Below are 24,356 nucleotides of genomic sequence, written 5' to 3' on the forward strand. Positions count from 1 at the left end.
GACAGAGATGTCTGAACACTGGTTTTCATGCGGGAAATAAAAACGAAAAAATGATGATCCAAAGATATGAAGATGAGCCAAGAAAGTTAAAGTTAGGAGAGTTTTATAAATGAAGTATGTATTGAGCCAGTTTTTAAAATTCTGTCCACCCTTCATAACCATATAAACCAGAATGATAACTACTTTCCTCTTATTTTTTTAACACTATTATTTAATTACTTTGGTGATGCTGACCTGTAAACTTTTCTCAAAAGTATCGACACAATTGCCCTGGGAGAGAGCCAAATATATTACAGGTGTTTGGGAATTTCCCACCAATACTCCAGCTGCACCTTGAAGGAAGGACTTAACTGGTCATGGTAAGTAATCATTAATCACTGGAAATGTGGCAGCCCTCAAAGATCTGCGTTTGACCCATTAACCTGCACTGTGCAGGAAGTCTCTTTCAAACATGACTTCTAAGTGCCATAAACACCAGCACTGGAAGTTTCATCTTTTTCTGGAGGAACACTTTACCGGAACCAGCCTTGAAAACAGGGAAACGTGGCGGCTCTGTCTTCTTACTGCTTTTGTAGAAGGCTAGCTCTTAAAACCCTTAGTGGTGCAGACTGAGTTTACATAAAAGCAGAATCTCTTGAAAGCAGTCGGTGCTGTTCTTGCACCACAGTTGTGTTTGCCTCCATCGCCGCCAGCGGTGCTGGCCCTCTGGTGCCTCACCGGGCAGGCTCTCCAGCGGGAAAGCAACACCTCTTGTACACCCTTGCAAAGACTGGGCATGCTTGATGAACACAGAAATTACTCTCTGGGGGAGAACCCAAGCAACCTCAACCACAACACTTAAGCTAACTTCACATAGATTGTTTTTCACCCATACCAAGTCTTCTGCTGTTTTAGCTATAATCATTGCCCACATTCAAACATAATTGCTCGCGATGCTTTGAGGTTCCAGTGCAAAATCTCCTGCCTGGGTGAGGTTCAGCTTTCTCACCAAACTGGCATGACTGAGCTTGCTTTGCTGAACTCATCAGGAATGATATGACTTGCTGCAACTTTCTTAAATCAGTTCAAAACATCTCTTCACCAATCAAATGTATTCATACACAATACATCTTGGAGTTTTAAAATTACATTTTTTATAATTTATTTTAATAAACGGTAATGTACACTTTTACAAAATTTTGTTGAGGTTTTCTGCTGTTGAAGAGCAGAATTTTCAGATGTCGTCCAGCACATCCAAAAAGAAGGCAAATATGAGAACCACCAGTATATATTTACCCAGTTCTAGCAAGTGTGAGATGACAGTTCCAGATGCCTGAGGTATGTGGGTGTTTGGCACTGTCATGTGACTAAACGTGTTCACATGAAGATTGAGCAAAAACATGAAAAAGTCCATCTAGTATCATGTTGTCTTCTTTGTGTGTGTGGTGTTTTGTGTTTTTTTTCATTTGTGTTTACCTAGCCAAACTTGTAAGAAAGTCTGCACTTACCAGATCAGGGTACAGACCCATGAATTTGCCTTCTGTAGACACATCAACAAGTCTAACCCGAACTTTGTTTTCCTCAGGGTTGACTTACCTGCTTACAGACTGCTCAAGTCTGAATCAGTCAGGCTGCTGAATAATGCACAAGCACTCTGTTGGTCTAGTTCTGTGATGCTCCGTTAGAGGAATTCAATTAACTTATAATTTTCAATGAGACAAAAAGTCAGTTGCCTCCATGAGGCCAGCAGTTTTATGTCAGCTGACACTGGCACAGCTGATGAAGCAAACTGGGCCTCCCAGTTCCGTTTATAACAAAGTTCCAGTAGCCTACGTTAAACGCTCAGAGGAGAGAAATGATGACAGCTTTTTGAGCTGTACCACCAGCATTAAGACACCTTATTTTATTATTATTATTTTTAAAAATTATTTTTCCTAATTTGGAAGAGGAAAGGGGCATGAATTTGATAAAAGTTGTCCACTTCTCTTTGGTGGACACTCACTGGGATTCTCCCGAAGCCTCTCTCCACCTTATGAACACCACTCCCGAAAGGGGTGAGGTTCTGGCTGCTGGGTGAGGTGAGGCACTCCTGTCTGCCCTGTGGCCGAGACTTCATTAGCCAAACACTCCTTGCTCAGGGAGTGACAGCTCATCAGTAAGAAAAGCAGGCAAGAAAAAAAAATGAAAAAGACCTAAGCTACTCCTCCTCTACCTTCCAGTTTATCTTTTTTTTTTTTTTTTCTTTTTTTTTTTTTTTTTTTTTTTTTTTTTTTGTACCCTTTGGAACTCCCCTTCTTGTTTTCATTTTTTTTTGAGAATCATGCCCCTAGCTTATGCTGTGCCATTTCTCAAAGCAGGATTTATTTCTTCTCCAGCACTAAAAAGAAAATATTTTTTTAAACCTGGAGCTTCAATGTATCTTTATTTTTCTTTGATTATTTTTTTCCTGCTTCCTAAATATTTATATATTTCTGTATTCTTTATTATTTTCTTATTTCATAATTTCATTTTCTTTTTAAACCAATCTTTCTACCTTATTTCCTCTATTCATGCATTCCTTTTCTCTCTTTTCTGAATTTCTTTCTCATCTATCCATTCAGTTCTTCCCTCACCTTCCTCTTTTACTCTTGTTATCCTTCCTCTAATTCCTCTACAGTTACGTTTCCATAATTTTCAGGCAGTGTCCTGTGTAGATTGCTCAGCCTTTCAAGCCCTGGGGATGGGAAGGGAGAGGACTGGGAGGAGAGAAAATAAAGAAGGAGACTGACTTGAATCCACTGTTGTCCTACAGGAAAAAAAATGCTATCTTTGCAAAGTCCGTAAACAGTTGACTGACTCACTGTATGCCACACTGAGTAGCAGCCTCCTTTCCTAGGATAATGAGAGCCTCGGAGGGATGGTGGTTCCCTTAAGAATGAAAACATGAAAGAGGACTTCCCCAAAGCCATTGGGTGGAGCACAAAGGATGTGGAAAGACTGGAGGGCTGGAGAGTAAAGATCATGATAGATAAAGGTGAGGAATTCAAACACCATGAACACCAACAATTGAATAAGTTGATGCTACAAACACTTTGGCCTCCACTGACCATCAGCTGGTGAGGCTGGTGGAGTCCACTGTTTTGTTTCTGTGAGTCTGAATAAGTTCAATGCTATGAATTCTATAATACATGTCAGTTTCAGGGTATTTAATGACAATTTAAATTACTCATTAATTCATTTTACTGAGTTTAGAAATAATTTCTACTCTTTTTAAAGGTACTGACAATGAGGTTTCAATTTCAGTACCAGTATGGGTGCTTAAGCAGATTTTATTGAAGCTATTTTCATCCAGAATACCTAAATCAGTATACAATAGCCAATCAAAATGTAAATATTAGAAACACAGTTCATATAAGCTTAACTAGAAACAGGACTTATTTTATTTTTAAATGTCTGAGATATAAACTTCTTTATTGCAGACATAGGTTCAGCTTTTACAGGTGGGTAAATACTGTAATGCATTTTCTAAATACTCAGTAATACCTCAGTAATGCTGGTAAGTTACCTCAGGGATCTCTATTTGTATGTTTGAACACCACCATCTATGCCAATAATAGCTGACTTCTGTATTTGTAATTTTCTTTTCTTTTTCCCTTTTCTAATACCAGTTGTTTGGGTGGTTTAACAAATCCACCTGGATATTGCTCGTTACACACCCAGATTTTCTTTCCTTTCTTAAACCATACGTTTTGATGAGCATGTTTTCATTGCAGCTCCCTATAAGGAAGATGACGAAAAATGTGTTTCCCTGTTAGCCATTTTCTCATTTCATTATGAGAAAGAACATGTGTGACAGGATTGTACTCTTCTGCTACTGTCTTCATCTTTGTATTTTCATTTAGTCTTCTAAAAGCAAGCATGAAGTCATAAAACAAGTCTAATTTGCATTTACCTCACAAACGTTTATATTTTTATAAAAAGCTTAAAGAAGCAGAGGTAGGCCCATAAGCAGGAAGTCATGATCATATTTCTGGTTCTGATTAGCACCAGAAGTGGTGGTTTGTGGTATAGCTTGAAATCTGAAGGACCAATTCTGTTCTCAGGTATAGTTTCTTCACACAAGAACAAGTTTCAAGGTAGGGGAAAACCCAGGAAGGCTTGTCCTGTCATGGACAGCTCATGCCATCTGCTGAGTTGTGAACCCTCATAATGTAGCTCTCTGCTAGATCTGCTTATGTCAATAAGAGATACATATACTGGTGATATTACAGATTGTATATGTTATTCTACTATAATAAGAACTCAGGTCTGCTCAATGTTCACAAAATTAGCAAAAGCTCTGTTTTATTCTGTGGTAGTCATCAATACAATAATATACCAAAGATTAAAGTTTCGTAATGTTTTTTGCTCATAGCAACACAATGAAGAAGGAAATTAAAACTATATTATTTCTGAAGTAAGATGTTCATTATTTTGAATATCAGACAAAAGCGGAGAGCAAATGAAAGAGAGAAAAGAAAAGATACATAAACCAAACTGGTTACAAGAAAAGGTATAAATTAATTAGACTGGAAAGCATTCTGGTTTTGCAGCCATCTTCCTTTATAATCTCAAAAACCATCTAAACTAACAAATGTAAACGTGTGCCGAAACTAGCATACATGTATCAACTTGTCTACGCTTACAAATGAAATAATTTAAACAGAACATGGCAGGGGAATTATAAAAATAAAGAAACAACCACACCTATCCTTATAAAGCATGTAAAACCGAATAACATGAAAGAGCATGAGTGAGTGAAAGAAAATTGTATGTGCGTGTGTATAAGCTACTTAAGGTGGTGATACTAAATGAATGTATCACTAACGCAGGGTGGATGAGGTAGGCCTGGTCAGCTTCCTCTTTCCATGACAGAGTAAGATCAACACAATATTTAAGTAAGCGTTTCACCTGTTAATTGCTCTGTTATTGTCAGAGTTTTAACATTTCTTGTGAATGCAAGCCATACTGCTGAGATTTTACAGGAAAAATTCTTATCGCCTTTAAATGCTAAAATGTCAATATTTTAATGTGGGGTGCAGTCAGGAGGAAGATATTCTAAAGAAAGACTTCTGGGGTTATAATTTTATCCAAAATGTACTCTACTCATTGTAGAAATCACAAAGGATCTTCTTTCTGTAGCCGTCAAACTGGAACGTCTAACAAAATTTTACAAAACTTGAAAGTAATCTCAGCAGGAACAGTGTGTCTTTACCTATGTGAAAACATCAGCTAGAACATGAAATATCTAATTCCAAATTCAAAATTTTGCCCTAGTAATGCAAGAAAATTATATTTTTTAATTTTTTTTTTTTTTCAAGCTAGGTACATATTTGCATGGTTTTTTTAGCATTATAAAGTAAATGGAAAAAAATGACTCAGCCAAATGTAAACAAACTGGAAGTTATATGCAAAGTGCAGCATGTGAGATTACTTAAAATATCCTTCTACTCTCTATCAACGAGAAATACTTTGTAATTTTAAAGCAGAGCTGGGTAGTATAACAATTCTATGTATATTCTGGCACATACAGTGAGACCTGGGAATCCTCCAACATCAAGCAGAGAATTCCAACCACATCCTGATGGAAATCAGAATCATCCCACCTTCTCACCATCACTTTTCCTCTGTGACCTGATTTCCACTGGATGGCAACTTGTGCACGTGGGCAGCCTTTTGTATGCCAACATGCGGCTGCACATTTCTCCACTTGGGCAAGCACAGGGCCAAGGACACAGGGAGCCCTGTGGCCACCCAAGCTCAGCAGTTAAATGCAGCCATAACTGCTACTGATGCCTGCAGAACTGCATGAGGAGATTTATTAAACAACACAGAGAATGTGCTGCTGTATATTCCTAAAATTATGCCAAGCATAAAAATGTTTCTTCTTTCTTCAACTGCCATAAAAAAATTAAGTTTGGCCTAGCTTATTTTGTGCCATATGATGCACAGAAAGTAAGTCAATCTCCATTCAATATTCAGAGTACTTAAGACAGAAAGAACTGTAACAGTATCAGATCTTTTGACCTTTTTTCCACCACATGTCAACTCCTTTATCAATAGGCCAAGTAGTCTGTGCTTGAGTAATACTTAATCATCCTTTTTGGTCTGAAGAAATAATTATTCTGAAAAGTCTCCAGTCTTGGTTTAAGATCTGCAGGAGCACGAGTCTGCAATACCTCCCCCATCTTTTTTTTTAACATGCTGAACTCCTAAAAATCTCCCACGCTGCAGAGTATCTACCAGTTTTCAAATAATTATTACAGCCAGGTGGTCTCTTGATAGTCAGAAAGCTCAAACACAGAAGCAAGCTGATTTCTAACTGCTGAATAGAGAAGACAACTGTTTTCCTGGTTTTCATTTTCCCTGCTTAATTGGGTTTTGAAGCAAAACTTAGAGGGAGAAGACGGCAAGGTATATTAGTAGTAAACATTTTAAATGTTTAAAATTTCAAAATCTCATTTAAATGCTTAAATGATACTTCTATGTGGAGCAGATAACAGCTACTACTTCTCGATAAAGACCAATTTTCTGATTCTGGTTCTCCTTCTTCGGTACATAAAATGAGAACGTGCAAACCAAAGTTTGTATCAGCATGGAAAAGAGAAGGCTTCTGGGATCTTCTAGCAGCCTTCCAATACCTGAAGGTGGCTACAGGAAAGCTGGAGAAGGACTTTTTATCAAGGCATGTACTGATAGGATAAGGGGGAATGGTTTTAAAGTGAAAGAAGGTAGATTTAGCTTATATATCAGGAAGAAATTCCTCAGTGTGAGGATGGCGAGACACTGGAACTGGTTGCTCAGGAAAACTGTGGATGCCCCCTCCCTGGAAGTGTTCAAGACCAGGTTGGATGGGGCTTGGTGCAACCTGGTCTAGTGAGAGGTGTTCCTGCCCATATAGGGGGGCTGGAACTAGATGATCTTTAAGGCCCTCTACAACCCAAACTATTCTATGATTCCATGATTCTTTACCTTAAGACTAAGGTACTTTTTTTCTGTTCTCACCAGTATTGGATACAGAAGTAAATCTTCTGGTATGTTCCCCCAATTTCTGCATATCTGAGGGTAATATCTACTTTGTTGACTCCTTGCATTGTAAACCTGTTTTCACTTGCTGCTTCTGGTATAATTCCTCCACCAGGACATGAAAAAAGGCCAAGGTACTCAACACCTTCTTTGCCATCACCTTTACTAGTACAACCTACCTTTAGCAATCCCACATGCTTGAGACCAGTGGGAAAGTCTGAAGCCAGGAAGGCTTATGCTCAAGGGGAGGAGGATCCAGTCAGGGAACATTTTGACAGACTGAACATACACAGATCTGTGGGACCAAGTGCTGAGGAAGCTAGCTGATTACATTGCAAGGCCACTCTTGATTATATTTTAAAAGTTGTGGCCCTTGTGGGAGGTTCCTGAGGCCTGGAAGAAAGCAAATGTCTCTCCTATCTTCAAGAAGACCAAGAAGGTGGATCTAGAGAATTACAGGCTGGTCAGACTAACCTCAGTCCCAAGGAAAGTGACTGACTTAATATATAATTCTGGAAGCCAGTTCCAAACATATTAAAGTGACTGTAAGTAGTCAGCATGCCTGACCAATCTGACAACCTTTTATGATGAAGTGACTAGCTCACTGGACAAGGGAAAAAAACAACCAGTGGATGTTGTTTGCTTTGTCTCTAGCAAGGCTTTTGACACTTTAACATCTTCATACAAAATATTGAAGTATGGGCTAAATAACTGGACAGTGAGATGTTCTTAAAACAGGGTCAACTGCCAGGCTCAAAGGGTCTGCACAAAGTCCAGCTGGAGGCCAAGCACTACTGGAATACCTCAGGGATCAACACTGAGTCTGATACTATTAAACATCTTCGTTACTGACCTGGATGATGGGAAAAAGTGTGTACCATCAGAAAGCTTACAGATGACACAAAGCTGGAAGGAGTAGCTGATACACAAGAGGGTCAAACTACCATCTAGAGGGACTTCCATCAGCTGCAGAAATGGATGAAGAGGCCAAGAGTCTAGCTCCCAGAGCTGGAAATACCTGACATGCAATCAGAGACTGAAAGAGATGTGACTGCTGAGCCTGAAAAAATCTCAAGTGGGATCTTATCAATGTGTGTAAATACCTGGTGCTACAAAGAAAAAAGTGTAGGCAGGCTTTTCTTGGTGATATGACAAGGGACAATGAGAAACTGAAACACAGGAAATTTCACTTAAACAAAACAAAAAAACTTAAAAAAAAATTATTATGAGAGTAGTTAAGTACTGGCACATGTTGCCCAGAAAGTTTATGGAGTCTCAGTCCCTGCAGATATTCAATATCCAGCTGGACACAGTCCTGAGCTATTTGCTCCAGTGGACCCTGCTCTGAGCATTGGATAAGGGTTGGATAAGATGATCTCCAGAGATGCCTTCTCATCTCTGTCATTCTGTGATTTTGTGGTTCTGTAAATCACCAGTTGGCAGTATTAAATTGTTAGATGCATTTTAGCCATGTTCTTTCAATAAATAGGCAACATTTATTTTAATGTTATTTATTTTTGTATAATCAAGATGTGGTACAATTTGAAGAAAACTTTTACACTCTCCAGGGTCATTTCCCTAGTCTTTATTAACTGACAATTCATTTCAGATATCAGAACTAATTTTATCATGGTATTTCAGCCCTGGAATAAAGTGCTACAGAAATGCAGGGAGAAGTGCAAATTAGTGCCAGAATAAATAATAGCAGTAAAGAAGCAGAAGTCTGAAAGAGCTTTAAACCTGTGTACAAGATGCTTCCATATAATGTGGCCGGGAAAGTAAGAGAGGTAAACTACTGAAAAGCAAAAATAGAAGTAAAAATATAATTTTATGTGATGTATTTCCCCCCAAAAAAACAAAGCCACAATAGCCTGATTTTATACCATCTAATATCAGACAATAAATTGAGACTCTTAGGCCAGGTCAGCAGGGACTGAGAGCAGAGAAAAGCACCTCCCAAAGGGGAGTCATCTCATTACCAAACCTGTTTGCAGAGGGCCCATCTCACTCTACAGAGTAGTGGGGGAACTTGGCAGACTGTGTTAACTACTTAATGTGACCTCAGAATCTGAAGTGCAGAAGAAGGACCCTTCGCCAGTCTTTTAAACCAATACATTCCAGAGTTAAAAGCTTCTAGTAACTTCAGGTGGCTAAACAGAATAAATTATTCATAGATTTATGAATGCTCTTTAGAGATAATGATTTATTTGAATTATGGTAGGACAAAGACTGCGTATCAATACGCTTCAGGGCACACATATCTCAAAACTAATCTCAGAATTGACTTGAGGCACCTCAATAATGTAGGCAAAACTAGGTGGTGGCAAAGGACATTTCAAATCCAAGTAGGTTAGGATAGGGGAAACTGGGAGCTTGGTCAGAAACTGGAGATCTAGAAGGGTAGGAAGGCTCAAACGGCTTCAAAGGACACCTGTGTGTGATGAGGTAGGGCTGAGATACATGGGTTACTTGGGGAGTTGTTGGAGGGAATAGGAAAGGCCTATGTGAATTTGGGGGGCTGGAGGAGCTCAGTGACTTTACAGGCCGTGAAACTGGAGAGAGGCCTGGGACAGGACCTGGAGGATTCAGGAGTCTGCAGAAAAGTGCCACAGAGGTCCTGAAACTTTTATTTCCATTCCCACTTTTGTCCTTGAAAAATCCCTCATTTACTAGCTGATTGGATTTAAAAACATGAAACATCTGCCTCACAGGGAGCAGCCAACTCAGCCTCCCATGTGGAGTTATTTGGATTGGGTATATATGTTATCTTCCCACACTGGCTGCTACAGTGTGTGCAGGATGAGGCTGCTTCTGCCATGAGAAAGAGGAAAGGGTGAGGCTGAGAGATCAGGTGCAGAACTGGGCTGCTGACCTTTGGGCAGAGCTTGAGACATGAGTGGAGCAAGGTGCAGCTGCTGTTACAAGAAGGAGCCAAAACCAGCTGTCGACCACTGATTCGTACCAATTAATCGGAGGCAACTATGTGGTCACCAAGTTCAGTGTGGGTACACAGGGTTGTACAGCCACCCGTTTCCTCCGCCTCTTACAAAGCCTATTTTACACTTTCCCTGAAGTTTGTCACCCTATGAATCTGCTTATTTTGCTCTTTACTATAGCCAGCTGTGCAATAAGTTTTTCTGAAACTTACGAACAGATGCAATTTCAAAAGAAAATCAGCTGAATAAGAAATTTCCTACACCTATTCCTGGGCTTAGCAAAATTCGGTAGGAGATCAATATGCCCTAAACACCAGTGAAGTCACCCATACAAGCCAAAAACCCATTCAATGTCAATTGATGCATCACAGGGCCTCCAGTATAAGCCACACAACATAATACATCTTTACATACTTCTCTAAGAATGCATGCAGGTTTCAAGACTCCCTTTGATTGACTCTGATCACATATGCCAGCATTGTTTAGCGTCTGAATCGTTTCTACGTTTCCTTAAATAACATTTCAGAGATATGCATGAGAATAAAGAATTTAATATTTCAATACAGTTCAACTAAGCAGCTTTCATTTTTGAGACTGGCTGGCCTGTAGTTCCCCAGGTCTTATTTTTTTCCCTTTTAAAAAATGGGGGTTGTGTTTCCCCTTTTCCAATCAGTGGAAACTTTACCAGATTGCCATGACTTCTCAAATATGATGGATAGTGGCTTAGTAACTTCATCTGCTAGTTCCCTCAGGACCTCATCAGGTCCCATGGACTTGTGCACCTTCAGGTTCCTTAGATGGTCTCGAACCTGTTCCCTCTTTTTTCTTCTCCTTGTGCTCAACGTTTTGTTTCCTCACTCACAGGAAATACTACTGCCCTTTCACAATTCCCAAACCCCTGCACAGAGACCTTTTCAAATGTTTTACTTGTCAGAAATTCTTTGTGTCTGTATATTTTATTACTACCGGGAGGGGGAAATACAAATAAACCCTTGTGGTTTATATTGTTCCCAAAGGAGGGAATATTCAAGGACACTTTGGAGACGTGTCCTAGGAAACTGCTTTAAATGCAAATACTTCTGTAAGAGGAAAATGAAGAAGTATGTTAGAGTTGTACAGATATCCAAGTACCAGTCAAGAGAAGCCACAGGAGCCTTAGGACTTAATTCTTTTCTTCTAACAAAAAATGAAATGCCGTAAAACAACTCACTGCCAGCATCTCCATTTGCCACCTTCACCTACAGATGAGAAAGCAAGACTCAACAATGAATGAAAGAGAAAGTCAACAGAACAAAAATGTCTACGTATGGCTGCCAAAGGAAAGGCCTTTTCTGATTGCCAATGCAAATGACTATTTTTAGATTGTCAAGGCTAGTTTAATATATGGCATTCATTTGCTGAAGCATTACACTTTTTTAACACATTTTTCATTTTCTTTATACTATTTGCATACCTCTCTCAAATACGCCTATATATAACCTTCCCTAGGATATTTTTGCAGAGCAAGGAAACAGACTAGATGTAGCAGTACAAAATGTAGTAATAGAATTACAAAACATTATAGCTACAAAACTAGTACCAGATGTAGTAATATTGCCGAAACCTGTTTAGTCATCTGCTTTCTTTGTCTGTAATACTTCTTTTTTTTTCCGACATACCACAGTACAGAAACACTGACAAATTACTGTTTTGAATAGTATCAAACAGAATTAAATAGTTTTTCTTCTTGATTATAAGAAAATCAAGGCTTGAAGACATAGTTGCATTTGTTAAATTCATACTTCCTTTTGTTAAATTAACCCTGTGATTTTGTTTAAATAATCAGGTTACCTGGATAATCCATTTACACAGAAAAAGAAAGCAGAGGAAAACATTCTTGGGCAGTTCTGAGTTTTCACATAAGATCCCAAGGGATTGTGACTCATTTTCATCCTGACTTTTGTTCTTATTGGTAATTGCCGAGTTTTTCATTATATCATTGATGTATATAAAAATACTGAAATTTCCCTTAGAGAGTTCCCCTTCTAGAAAGGTTCACCTTCCAGTAAAAGTTTCATTTGATGTTGTAGAAAAGAGAACAGAAAAACACGTTTGCAGTTCAATTACATGTACATAAATGATAGCTCTTTCTTCAATAGAAACCAGTCTGAATGATAGACTAATATATTAGGAACTTGGCCAAATCTTTTAGCAGAAAAATAATAGCATGCAACACAACATCATTTGAACTACAATCTCTCATTTGCCTGAACAATTTGTGTTTGATTCATTAATTGGAGTTAAACAATTATTGTTGTGGCAACGTTTCAATGTCACACTGCCACTTTTGCCTTTTGCTGTGTTCCAGCAAGGTTCTGTCATTACTTCTGTAACAGTTGTCTCACATATTCTCAGAAGAACTCTGTATCAATAACATAGATGTTTAAATTTAGGTCCTCTTACTCTTTGTTCTGCCCTATCCACATCATATCATTGCTATTCTATTCTCTTCCTTTTATTGCTACTATGTTAGTTACTACACTGTTACATAAGAGTATAACCAAAGCAAAAGCATTCTAAAAAAGTTTGCTAGTGAATCAATATTTTCTGCTAAAAAAAAAAAGCCCTAGTATTAACTGTAATGTTCTAGTTGGAAATTATTCTATGATAACCCACATTCTAAAAGTATCCTTATTACACCCTGTTAATTATATATTCTGTGTCTAAATATTTGCTCAATATCTGCTAAGCTTAAATGAAAATTGAATGTTCATATGCAGATGTGCATATAGATTAACTCTTAAGAAGTATTCTCTAATCTATTTTTGCAGAACAGAGAACTAAAGAGAGCTTATGCCAGATTCCCTTCTTATGTTTCACGGGGTTTCACCTGTGAAAAAAAAAAGGTCTAGGAAATTGCCCGAGGCTAAATGACAGGAGATTATGGTCCTTATTTTTTATGCTGAGGAATTAGATGAAATTTCAAGCAACGTCCAGAACGCATGTAATGTCATGAATGCAAGACAAATAATATATCATAGCTTTGTAGTCAGTTGAGAGGATACACTGCCTGATGTGGTACCATCAGCAAGAATATGAAGGTAGAAGGGAAGGGGAGGGAATCAGAAGGAAAGAAAAAACAGAAAGCAGAAGTAAGACTTACTCAGTATAGTGTGTATGTTAAGGACAATCAGCTGTGTATTCCACAAAACAACACAGCAACACTTCTGTCCCACCAGCAGTGTTACATTCACAGTGTTCCAGTCCCCTGTTTCAGTTGTCTTCTACACCTACCCTGTTAGAGCTCGACTTTCTGTGGTTTTGCGAACTAAGGGAACTCTCAGAGTCACTCAGTCATATCACTGTGTTTTACTAAAAGAATGCTACAGTTTATGCCCAGGAGTGAAATCCTGGGATTTTTGTCAATGACTTTAGCAGGGACGGGTTTTTGTACCCAAAGCTATGTAGAGTCCTAACCATCAAGATCTGCACTGCCAAACTTCAAAGTGCAAAGAGCTTAGGGAGCCACCCCTTCACCTTGTGTCACTGGGCAACACTGAAAAGAGCCTGGCTCTGACCTTGTTGCACCTTCCCTTTAGGTGTTTCCAGACATTGATGAAGTACCCACCAAGCCTTCTCTAGGCTGAGCAATCTCAGCCTTTCCTCATATAAGAGGTACTTCAGTCCCTTCATGATCCCTGTGGCCCTTTGTTGAACTCTCTCCAGTATGTCCATGTCTCTCTTGTACTGGGAAGCCCAGAACTGGACACAGTACTCCATTTGTAGCCTCACCAGTGGTGATTAGAGGGCAAGGATCACCTCCCTTAACCTGCTACCAATGCTCCTCCAGGATATTAGCCTCTTTTGTGGCTAGCTCATGTTCAACCTGGTGTCCACAAAGACCTCCAGGTTCTTTTTTGACAAGCTGATTTCCAGCTGGGTGGTCCCCAGCATGTATTGCTGCATGGGGTTTTCCTGTCTCAGGTGTAGGATTTTGCACTTCTACTTGTCAAACTTCATAGAATCATAGAATCATAGAATCATAGAATCCTAGGGGTTGGAAGGGACCTGAAAGATCATCTAGTCCAACCACCCCTGCCAGAGCAGGGTCACCTAGAGTACATCACATAGGAATGCATCCAGGTGGGTTCATGAGGTTCCTTTTGTCTTATTTCTTATGACAGGATGAAGAAATGTTCTTAAGACACCACCACAGCAAAAATTGCTTAGCAAGTGTTTGGGCATCCCAAAATTACTTCTGCTGGACTTTTAAACCAGTATTCACAAGGTGGTTGCAGTGCAGCACTGCAGAGACTCATTTGTGTTATGAACTTTGGCTAGCTCTCCAGCATCACAGTGGAGAATGGTATCACAGTCTGTAATCAATGATAATTCCAGAGGAACCCACTAAATACTGTAGTTCATCTACCCTTCATTGCACATCAACTGGAGGACATCACAAAGACTTCCTGACATTTGTTAGAAAAAAAAAGGTTTTCAGTAAAAAGCTACATCTTGGAGCATGTTCTCTCTACCTGGAGAGAGAAGTCATGTTGCTTTGGCATCTGATTCAAGAAAGATTCAGAGCATGAAATATTCTTAAATGATCCAATCCAAAGAAATACAATATCAGGCATTCAAGAAAAAAGATGAAAAAAAAAAAAAAAAAAGAAAAAAAAAAAAGGAGGAACTCCAAAACAAGGACTTATGATACTGGAATGTAATGGCAAATGACTTTCTGATCCTAAGTCTAATGATTGATGTTATCTTATCCTTGGCTGTTGCCTGTCTTTGAAACCTTCAAAATTTGAAGGGAATAAACATTCCCCTGGAGTTTAAGCTGTGCATCAACACTTGTAAAAATTCCTTCCTGTCGCATGTACAAATTAAGTGAATCCAAGATCCATGAGATAAACTGAATTCAATAAGAGATGGCAACAAATACTGCCACCATATTAAAAGCAAGTAGGAGTCTGTAAAACACTTCATAAACTTCATGAGCATCATATTTAAACAATGGAAGTTTCTTGCCAATTTTATTTCATTTGAGAAGCACCTACAGAGTTTCACTCTTTTAACAGTTAAAGACCAGTGCCTTTTGTAAGATTATTATGCCTAAAAACCCCTCCAGCTCTGATTATTATCCAGATTAATTTTTAAAAATAACCATATCTTGCCTAAAACTTCCACCTTTAAAGCTTAAATATACTTTATAACTTTTTAAAATACCATCCTCTATTATGATATTATAATTTCTCTATCTCTTTTGAAATTTATGTTTTATAAGCATGGATGATAAAAACTTGAAGCACCATTTTAAAGAACATCTTGCTAATACTACACACTGTAAAGCTAAAATTCCTCAGTCTTTACTGAAAATTATTTTTGTGATCTTAAAATGACTCCCTGTCATTCTAAACAGGATAGACTGTGATCTGCCAGTAAATCCAGTTCCCACTCCTGAAGACAACAACTCCAGTTAAGACTCCAATCTGGAGCAAAAAATTCTGGATTTAGTCCCTTTGTGCATTGCCTTCTACTATGCTTTTATATCCTACTTCTGTAATTTCAGCTCATAGTGTGTGACCCAACTGTTCCTATCAACACTGGCAGGATTCTTCAAGTGTTGCATCATCTATACCATGGATTATTAATACAAACATTAATCTAATTTTTTCAAAGCTGTAATAATGACGATATTAAGCAGAACTTGTTCCAAGACTGGTTCATGGAATATATAATTTTTAGCCTCTATCCATCTGGACAACTTTCCTATCAACGTATCTTGTAGTCTTCCCTTCAGCTATCATTTTAACCATTCCATAGTCCTTGTTTTAATACCCATTTTCATTTCATTTCCTTTGGTATTAATTTTAACTCCTTTGAATCAATACTTTTAGATTACTGAATTGAATGCACTAAAGGATATCAAAGAAAGATATACTATAACATGACACAATTTACTTTTGCCAAAATCATACTGAATTAATGTATCGAACACATTTTTGGTTCCTCTTCCTTTCAAATTCTATTATAGTATATTGTATTAAGGATAAATTAAGCATTATTTTGAATATTCCATTTTTCCACATTTTTCCACCACACTTACTGTTCTCTAATGGGAATAAATACAGTATCACTTCCAAAACTGAAGGTTCTTTTAAGATCACTGTTACTGGAAACCATCCAACTGGTTCAGATTTCACACAATACATGCTTATTTTTGTATCCACCATGGAAGTGACAATTTCCATTTCCTATTCTTGTTGGATAATCTTTCCTTGTTTGTATACATAATTTCTTCTATTAAAACTGGGGCAAGGTATCAGGATTTATGGCATCTGATGTTCCTTAAAGTCCATCTGATCTGCAGGATATGGCCCCACTTGTCCCAATCTTATTATCTCTATAGTACTGTGGTTAGAAAACTTCTTTTAATTTACTTTAGTTTATTTGAAGGATCTATCTCAGATAGATATTTTGTAATTATTACTGTATTTTTGTAATTTCCAACCTACAGATCAATAACCTTTTCATTTCAGTAAATTCCCTGATAACCTACAATGACCTGTCTTAGGTTTTTAGTGATCCAGGCAGGTCCATAGATCTTCCCTATCCACATATTTCTTCTGCTTGAAACTCAAACCCAGGCTACTGAAATCTTATCTTGGTATGATTTCATGTCTCTTTCTTGTTGAGCCATGGATGCCTCTTAGTTCCTTTACAGCCTCAAAATCTGGTCTTTTGAAATCTGAAGCTGTCATTATTACCAACCTGTTTGCCTATTCTGCAGTTATACCCTCCGTGGAAGTTTTTAATGTATCTGTGCTCACTCACTCCAACATTACTTTCTCAAACAACTTTTCTCACTGCTCAGTCCCCACTCTTAAATTAAGATTGATGGCTTTTAAAGTAACTATAACATAACAGTTACATTCTTTTACTTAGTAGAGAAATCTGTCTGGTGTTTTGTCCAAGAATATCTGAGCTGCAATCATGGTCTGATTTATTACTACTGTAACATGCTAGCATTTTTTTTGTCAAAACTGTCTCTAGGAAATATAAAATTCCTCATCACTCAGACTACTGTGTATTTTTCTCATAATTTCAAAGAGCTTTCCCACCTATATCCAACTCTATTTTGCAGGTTATAAAAACTGTCCAATGTGTTAGGGGAGTGCTCTTGTTCTTTTACAATAACCTCTTATTTGAGTGATTTCTACCTAATAGTTCTCTTATCTGCAAAGAATATAGATAGAGAAAGTTTCAGTTTTGATACCTGATGTCAGTGAAAAAGAGTCATAGGATTTGTAAAGATAGTACATGAAAAAAATGTTTGATGAATAACACTCCAGCAACTCCAGTATCAGCCCCTCCTACGCAATTTTGTTATGCATCTGTGATCAAAGACAAAATAAAGCTGTACAGAACAAATACTTCTTGTATAAAAGCATTCAACAAGTTTTCATTGTTATATTTTATATCCATATAGATATACTAGGGTGGATGGTGATGATCTTGAAGGTCTTTTTCCAATCTTGATTATTCTATGATTAATATGTAACTAAGAAAATAGAGAAGGAACATGATACATAGCTAAATCCACACTTTAAAAGTGTCCTATGAGATTTTTAAAAAGCAAGATAATCACATTCATCTTGTGTCATTTAACATCCTCACCGCTGCTAGATCTCTAGGAAAATTCAACAGACAAACTTGATGAAAGGAGAGTAAAATTAAACTGCTTTACCATACTCTACTGCCTCTCACAGCAGATAGTAACTGATCTTTAGGAGGGAAGTTTAAGAAGCAAAGCATATGTGGCATAGTCTTTTCCCTGTGTACCCCCCAATTCTGCCGATCAGTATTTAGGGACTTCCAAAGTCAAGGGTTCAGACTTGTGTCTCTAGCAATCACTGATGAGCATACATACTCTGTGTTATTTTTTTTCTCTGACATATTTATGCTTTTGTTCTCCATAATACAACAGCACAGAGTGGCACCATTTGACTATTTACTGCACAAACAGAAATGCCTGCTTTTATTTATTTTATATCTGTTGTCTGATAATTTTCTTCAATACTTCTAAATTCTCAGCTTGCAAGAAACTGTGACTAAACATTCCCTTTATATCTCTTGCTGCAGTTTCATTGTATGAAAACCATTTTATTTCCGTTCTTGATAGCATCTCTGCCTCCTGTAGGTGTTTTCTGAGACAAGTGGATCAGCATGGAGTATTCCAAGTGTAAATATGCGGACATCCACAGTCCCATGATTGTGTTTTATATTTAGTATCCTCTCTTCCTTTCCTAATACATTTTAAGATACCACTTGCTTTTCAAATGCAATATTAAGTAATGACTTAGTATTTCCTGAGAAACACCTCTGGTAGATCTTCTTCTGTCTTTTCTGATATCAAAAGCAAAGAGGAAAAAGCAGCCTTTAGAGGAACTTGTTAAACACACAAAAAAGGGAAAATTAATTTCTTATTCACAAGAAGTATTTTGAATCCTATCATTGCATTTTCTGCATTGGGTTGGTTTATGACCAACCACCTCCTTCTAAAAACTTTCATTTCAGACCAAGTTTTTTATCAGATTTTGAAGAAGCTGCTCTTAACATGAGCTCTTTTGTTTGTTTTTGTTCTTGCTTTTGGCTTGAACATGGCAAGAAAAACTTCAATATTTACTTCATTGTCACTTAGAGGTAGAATATTCTGGTTCCTCTGTTTCCAAATAAACTGACCAAATAAATTGGCATGGCAACCACTCTTTTTCTGGCATTTCAATTGAAGAGACATTTTTGTATCCAAATGTTACATATCCCCATGCAATTTAAAATAAATTATTTAAGTTTGCTTTAAACATTCACTATCTATATTTTTAATTATTTTTCTAAAACAAAACCTATTCAATAAAATTTATCCATTTCTAAAAGGCATTTTTTATATAAAGGTCTGGAGGTATACATATTCAAGTGGCAAAAAAAGACATTACCAAGTATTTGCTTGAAATAGCAAATGAAATATTTTATTATTTCCCAGTTCCAAAAAAGCACATTAAAATCAAGATCTTCTGTGGCAATTGCTCAGATCATGAAAAGTGCACCTTTTGTTAGGCAAATAGTGGTTTTCATATAAAAATATTGAGAATTACTAAGTGCAAACAAGAAAAGCTAGTTAAAGTACAGAAGGTGCATTTTATTATTCTGAGATGTAAAACTGATATAACTTCAGACTTATACAAACATTTAAATGAAAACAATTCCAAAATTGGAGATTTCATCTTCCATTTCAGAGTATGCTTGCATTTTATTATGAGAAAAAGAGAAGTGCAAAAGCATGAGGCTATAGGCTCTAGAGTTTTATTAAATCCAGCCCTCATGTGGGAATGAGTAATGTGTAAAGCATCAGACCACTGATAATAATTATTGTCTAAATTAAAGATGAGCTTTATCCCATCCTCTTTGATGATTATGAAAGCCAAATTTTCAAAGCCAATTAGTTTCCCAGTTAGGATCATTGTTGCTTATTGTTCAAGCACTCTTAAGGTAATTAGTATGCCTGACCTAAATTAAGAACATTTAGCACATTTTATATGCACAGTGACAGAAACCCCTGCCCAAAATATGTGTTGGACCTCTGCCTTCTGAGGTGGCCTACCAAGGAAGCAGATTTCATATTCAAAGCTGCAGGTTCTTGGTTACTCAACCAGGAAAGGTTGCCCCATCCCGCTGCACAGGGAAAAGTGGCTTCCATGTTTTCCCAATCCTTTGTTGGTGTTATATTTCTCCACGCGCTGTGAGAAGTTGAGCACAGCCAGCCAGGAAAGTACTTTGAACTACCTAAGGAAGCAACACTGTTTTCTTCTTCTAGCTTAATAGTTTGCTGCCCTCAGAGTAGAAATTAGCTGATTTTTAGAGGAAAAAAAAAAAAAAAAAAGTAGAAACCAGAAACCATTAAATGCTTCTTCCTGTTATATTGCCTGCCAGTTTCCAACAAGAAGCATTTTACAAGTTACTGAACAAAGGTGGCACTGCTTTTAATATCCAGGGCCTAATAGTTCTGGTACTTGACTATGAGTAACAATAAGCAGTCCTTCCTGACTCATTTTCTCTGTATCATTACCAATTGTGTGGACCTCTACCATACCACACCCTCTCCTTTTTTCCAGTCTCAAGAATCCTACTCCACTTGGTCTTCATAACCACAACCTTTTTGTGTTGCTTTTTTGTACCGCTTTTTCTTCTGCTACTCCTTTTATGAAATAGGTTAATAGAATTGCAAACTGTTTTTAATATCTGAAGGTACTTGTGGTTACAAGTTTCTTTCCAAATAGTTAAAGCTGTTTTATTTCACTTTGATTGACATTGGTCACTGAGCTCATGATACTCCCAGAGACCTCTTCCAAATCTATTCTCAGACAGATAACAACAAGGCTAGGGCCTGTCATTTTGTCCTTATCATGCTAAAAATCTTTTCATTATTATATTAATTAAAAATTTCAGTTGTCGATTATCACTTGCTCACTCAGGATAGTAATATTAACATGTAACTTTGGCCAGTCAGCCTTAGATTTGGCTCTCATGAATATGACTAATTCTCCACTGTTATTGTGTTACTATTAATCTCCTTTCCCACATCGTTTATGAATATTTGGACAGGTTCCAGCTGTTAGCCTCCCCTATAGAAAAACTTCCATCATTATTCTTGTCCTCATTTCAAACCACCTATGATCACAGTAAAACTCTTCCTACTGCAATTTTCATTAGGATTTTATTGGTAATGGACTTTTTTAACTCTCCTGCACTGATTAGGTGAAACTTAGCAATGCATTTACTGATTCCAGCATTACGTTACAGTTGATAACTTTCCCCTACAAAAGTCATGCTAATTCTTCTCAAAAATATCATATATATTCATGTGCTCACTGTGTCTATATTTTAATAATGCCATAAACTAAGTGGGCTCCAAGCTAACCAAATTACAAGTTTTGTTTATTTGGTTGTTGTTGTTTTGTTTTTTTTTTCTTTGTTTGGTTGTTTTTATGTTCTGTTTTGGTTTGGTTTTTTTAAAGTCTGTGATGTCTAACTCTCTCAAACTTTGACTTAACATTGTTGGAGGATTCATTCTGCAGTGACTCTGTTGTGGACACTTGTAGGGTCTCTCTGCCCAAGGTAGCATGAAACAATGACCAGTCTCATCTCTTTCTATGACCGGGTGACCTGCCTAGTGGATGAGGGGAAGGCTGTGGATGTGGTCTACCTCGACTTCAGCAAAGCCTTTGACACAGTGTCCCACAGAGTCCTCCTGGAAAAGCTGGCAGCCCATGACTTGGACAGGTGCAATCTTTGCTGGGTTAAAAACCAGTTGGACGACCGGGCCTAGAGAGTGATGGTGAACAGAGCTGCATCCAGCTGGTGTGTGGTAACCAGCGGTGTTCCCCAGGGATCAGCACTGGGCCCAGTCCCATTCAACATCTTTATTGATGACCTGGATGTTGGGATTGAGTGCACCCTTACTAAGTTCACAGATGACACCAAGCTGGAGGGGAGTGTCAATCTCCCAGAGGCTAGGAAGAAGCTGCAGAGGGACTTGGACCATCTGGGTCAATGGGCTGAGGCCAGTGGCATGAAATTCAATAAAACCAAGTGCAGGGTCCTGCACTTTGGCCACAATAACCCCATGCAGTGCTGGCTTTTATCAGAAATAGCGTGGCCAGCAGGAGTAGGGATGTGATTCTCCCCCTGTACACAGCACTGGTGAGGCCTCACCTCGAGTCCTGTGTCAGTTCTGGGCCCCTCACTCCAAGAAGGATATGGAGGTGCAGGAGCAGGTCCAGAGGAGAGCAACGAGGCTGGTGAAGGGACTAGAGGGAAAGACTTACAGGGATAGGCTAAGGGAGATTGGGTTGTTTAGTCTGGAGGACACTCAGGGACCTTCTCACTCTCTACAACTACCTGAAGGGAGATTTTGGTCAGGTCGGGGCTGGGCTTTTTCCAGGCAACTAGCAACAAGAGGCCTGAAGATGTGCCAGGGGAGAATTAGGCTGGATATTAGGAAGCACTTCCTCACAGAGAGAGTGATTAGACAATGCAATTGACTTCCCAGGGAGGTGGTGGAGGCACCATCCCTGGATGTGTTCAAGGAAAGGCTGGATGTGGCACTTAGTGCCACGGTCTTGCCAATGTGGTGGTGTTAGGTCATAAGCTGGACTCGATGATCTTAAAGGCCTTTTCCAGCCTTGGTGATTCTGTGATTCACATTTGTGTTCTTTTGACTCTAGCCCTATGAATACACCCACAAGAACTTTAAATACAAGCATATTCATGGACACCTATGGGCAAAAGTACTGCAAAAAGAAAAAAGTTGATTCAGAGCTCCAGCTATGAGAGGTTCTTCATCTTCAAACAAAAGCCACATTTCAAGAATGTGTCTGTAAGCTCACAGATACATAGCAAACAGGGGAGGGATTTACTGTAGTTACACAACATAATTCTTCAGATGGGCAGGCAAGCCCATTTTCAAATACCTCTCCGCTGCACAAATGCTTCCTGGTGATGAAGGCGTGAATGACTCTAAAAAAGTGCTGTGACAGAAAGGCATTTACTCACTCAGGTGGAATTTCCAACTGCATTTTTGAACAGCAGAGCAACTGATGCTAAGGAAGGGTACAGATCTTCTGGAAGAAGCTCATGAAAGCACAAGAGCACATGAGGAACCAACCATGTTGTGCCAGACCCATTGGCCAATCCAGCCGAATGCGCTCTCTCCAGCTGTGGCTGTAAGGCAATGCCTAGGAAAAATAAGAGCAAGGCTGTCAGATATGACACTTCCACTGGCCTTAAGCTGAGGGCACCATGACCCCATCTCATTGCTATTCCTGACTATATACCTCTTGCCAGTATTTGCCCAGTCTCCCCTTGAACTCCTGCAGAACTTCTCACAACCATAGAAGGAGCTCCACATTTAGTGCAGGGGTCCAAGTGTACTGTAAGTACTGAAGGGCATGTAGGAGGAGGAAAACATGAGTGGTACGAAGTCAGGCCAGAGTTTTAAGATTGTTAATTAGGGCTTTGGAATAGACAGTCTGGGTCAACTGACTCTAGGCACCTTTGCTGACAGTTGTGGGTTTGTCTCACACTGTCACTAAACAAAGAACTAAAAAGCTCAAAAAATTAAGTTCTGACCACAAGGCTACTATTCCAGGTTATTACAATTGCAGGTCCAGACAAATTCATTCCCTTTCTATGTCCACAGTTACTCGAACAGAGCACAGTGAAACGTGCAGGGCTGGGTGCAGCTGCGGGGACAGCAGGGGCTGCGGGCTCTCACCGCATGCTTACCTGAGCATCCGTGGGGGGTCAGCCCAGCTGAAGCTGACTGAAGGGCAGGATGCAAGGTTGCTTCTTAAGGCAAATCAGGCTTCACCAGTTCAAACAAAGTACGTTAAGACACATCGCAGCCATTTTTTCCTCTGCTCCCAAGGGAGTCTGTGTGATGGAGCCTGGTGCAACACCGACCGCGTGCTTACGGTGCAACCATCAGCAGAGCCAGCCTGTGACACCAACATGGCATGGGGTAGTGCAGCACACAGCTGTGAATGCTGTCACAGGTTAGCACGGTGTCTTATGGCCAAGGTACTCTAGCAAGCCACTTCCTGCCTTCCCAGCACACCAGGCCCAGGATGTGCTTGTTTATAGGCCTAGAAGGTGACATGTCCAAGGCTTCAGCCACTCCAGCATTTCTTATGCCCACACAAACGTGCAAGCATCGCCCTGCAACTGTTTCATGGTTACACCACCCCTATCTTCTTGCCACCCACAATACCGGTAACCCTGTAAAAGGAGTAAGTGGATGCCTTTTGCCTCCAGATGCAACTAGGTCACAGATCCCCTCATTACCTGGAAATAGTGACAAACTGTAGGGTGCAAAGGCAGTGAAAGGCTGTTGGGTTTTTTTGGGTTTTTTTCCTTCCTAATGGGGCACTTGAATGAAAACAAACGTGAGGAGGCCGTGGCAGGGCTGCAGGCTCATTCATACAGCCCACTTGTTTGACAAGCTTTTATGACCGGCAGACACAAAAAAGTTACAAATCTGTAAAAAACTGCTTTTGGAACGAACTGTGAAACCTCCCTGTACGTAGTGGCTTGCAGCAACCACGCCCTGCTCAGGCTGGAAGGTCTCCGCCTGTCGGGTGTCTCCTCGGGAAGCCCCGCACCCCTTCCTGCGACCACGCGTCTGGGTTTGCTATTATTTCTGCTTCGATTGATCTGCAGCCACTTCGAAACCCGCAAGGCGAGAACGCACAGGTGAGCACACACGGCCCGAAACAAAACCGAGCAAAACCCTGGGATAAGAAATCCGGCCGCAAACCCGAAAAGTTTCGCTCCCGGTACCCACCCCCGCTCCTCCAGCCG

The 24,356-nt window shown here is 39.1% G+C and overlaps 1 protein-coding gene across 1 annotated transcript in view; it reads left to right on the plus strand.

Moving 5' to 3' along the window:
- The first annotated feature begins 2,901 nt into the window (after window positions 1–2,901).
- The window catches only part of LOC104396987 (desmocollin-2-like), a 45,356-nt gene continuing 23,901 nt past the window's right edge, over window positions 2,902–24,356 (plus strand). Inside the window, exons 1-3 of the mRNA XM_010006900.1 lie at window positions 2,902–2,992; window positions 23,197–23,380; window positions 24,083–24,248. Coding sequence (XP_010005202.1) covers window positions 2,902–2,992; window positions 23,197–23,380; window positions 24,083–24,248 — 441 coding nt within the window. The remainder of the gene's footprint in view (window positions 2,993–23,196; window positions 23,381–24,082; window positions 24,249–24,356) is intronic.

Source organism: Chaetura pelagica, unplaced genomic scaffold (assembly GCF_000747805.2).
Source record: "Chaetura pelagica isolate M959 unplaced genomic scaffold, ChaPel_1.0 scaffold109, whole genome shotgun sequence".
Taxonomy (NCBI): Eukaryota; Metazoa; Chordata; class Aves; order Apodiformes; family Apodidae; genus Chaetura; species Chaetura pelagica.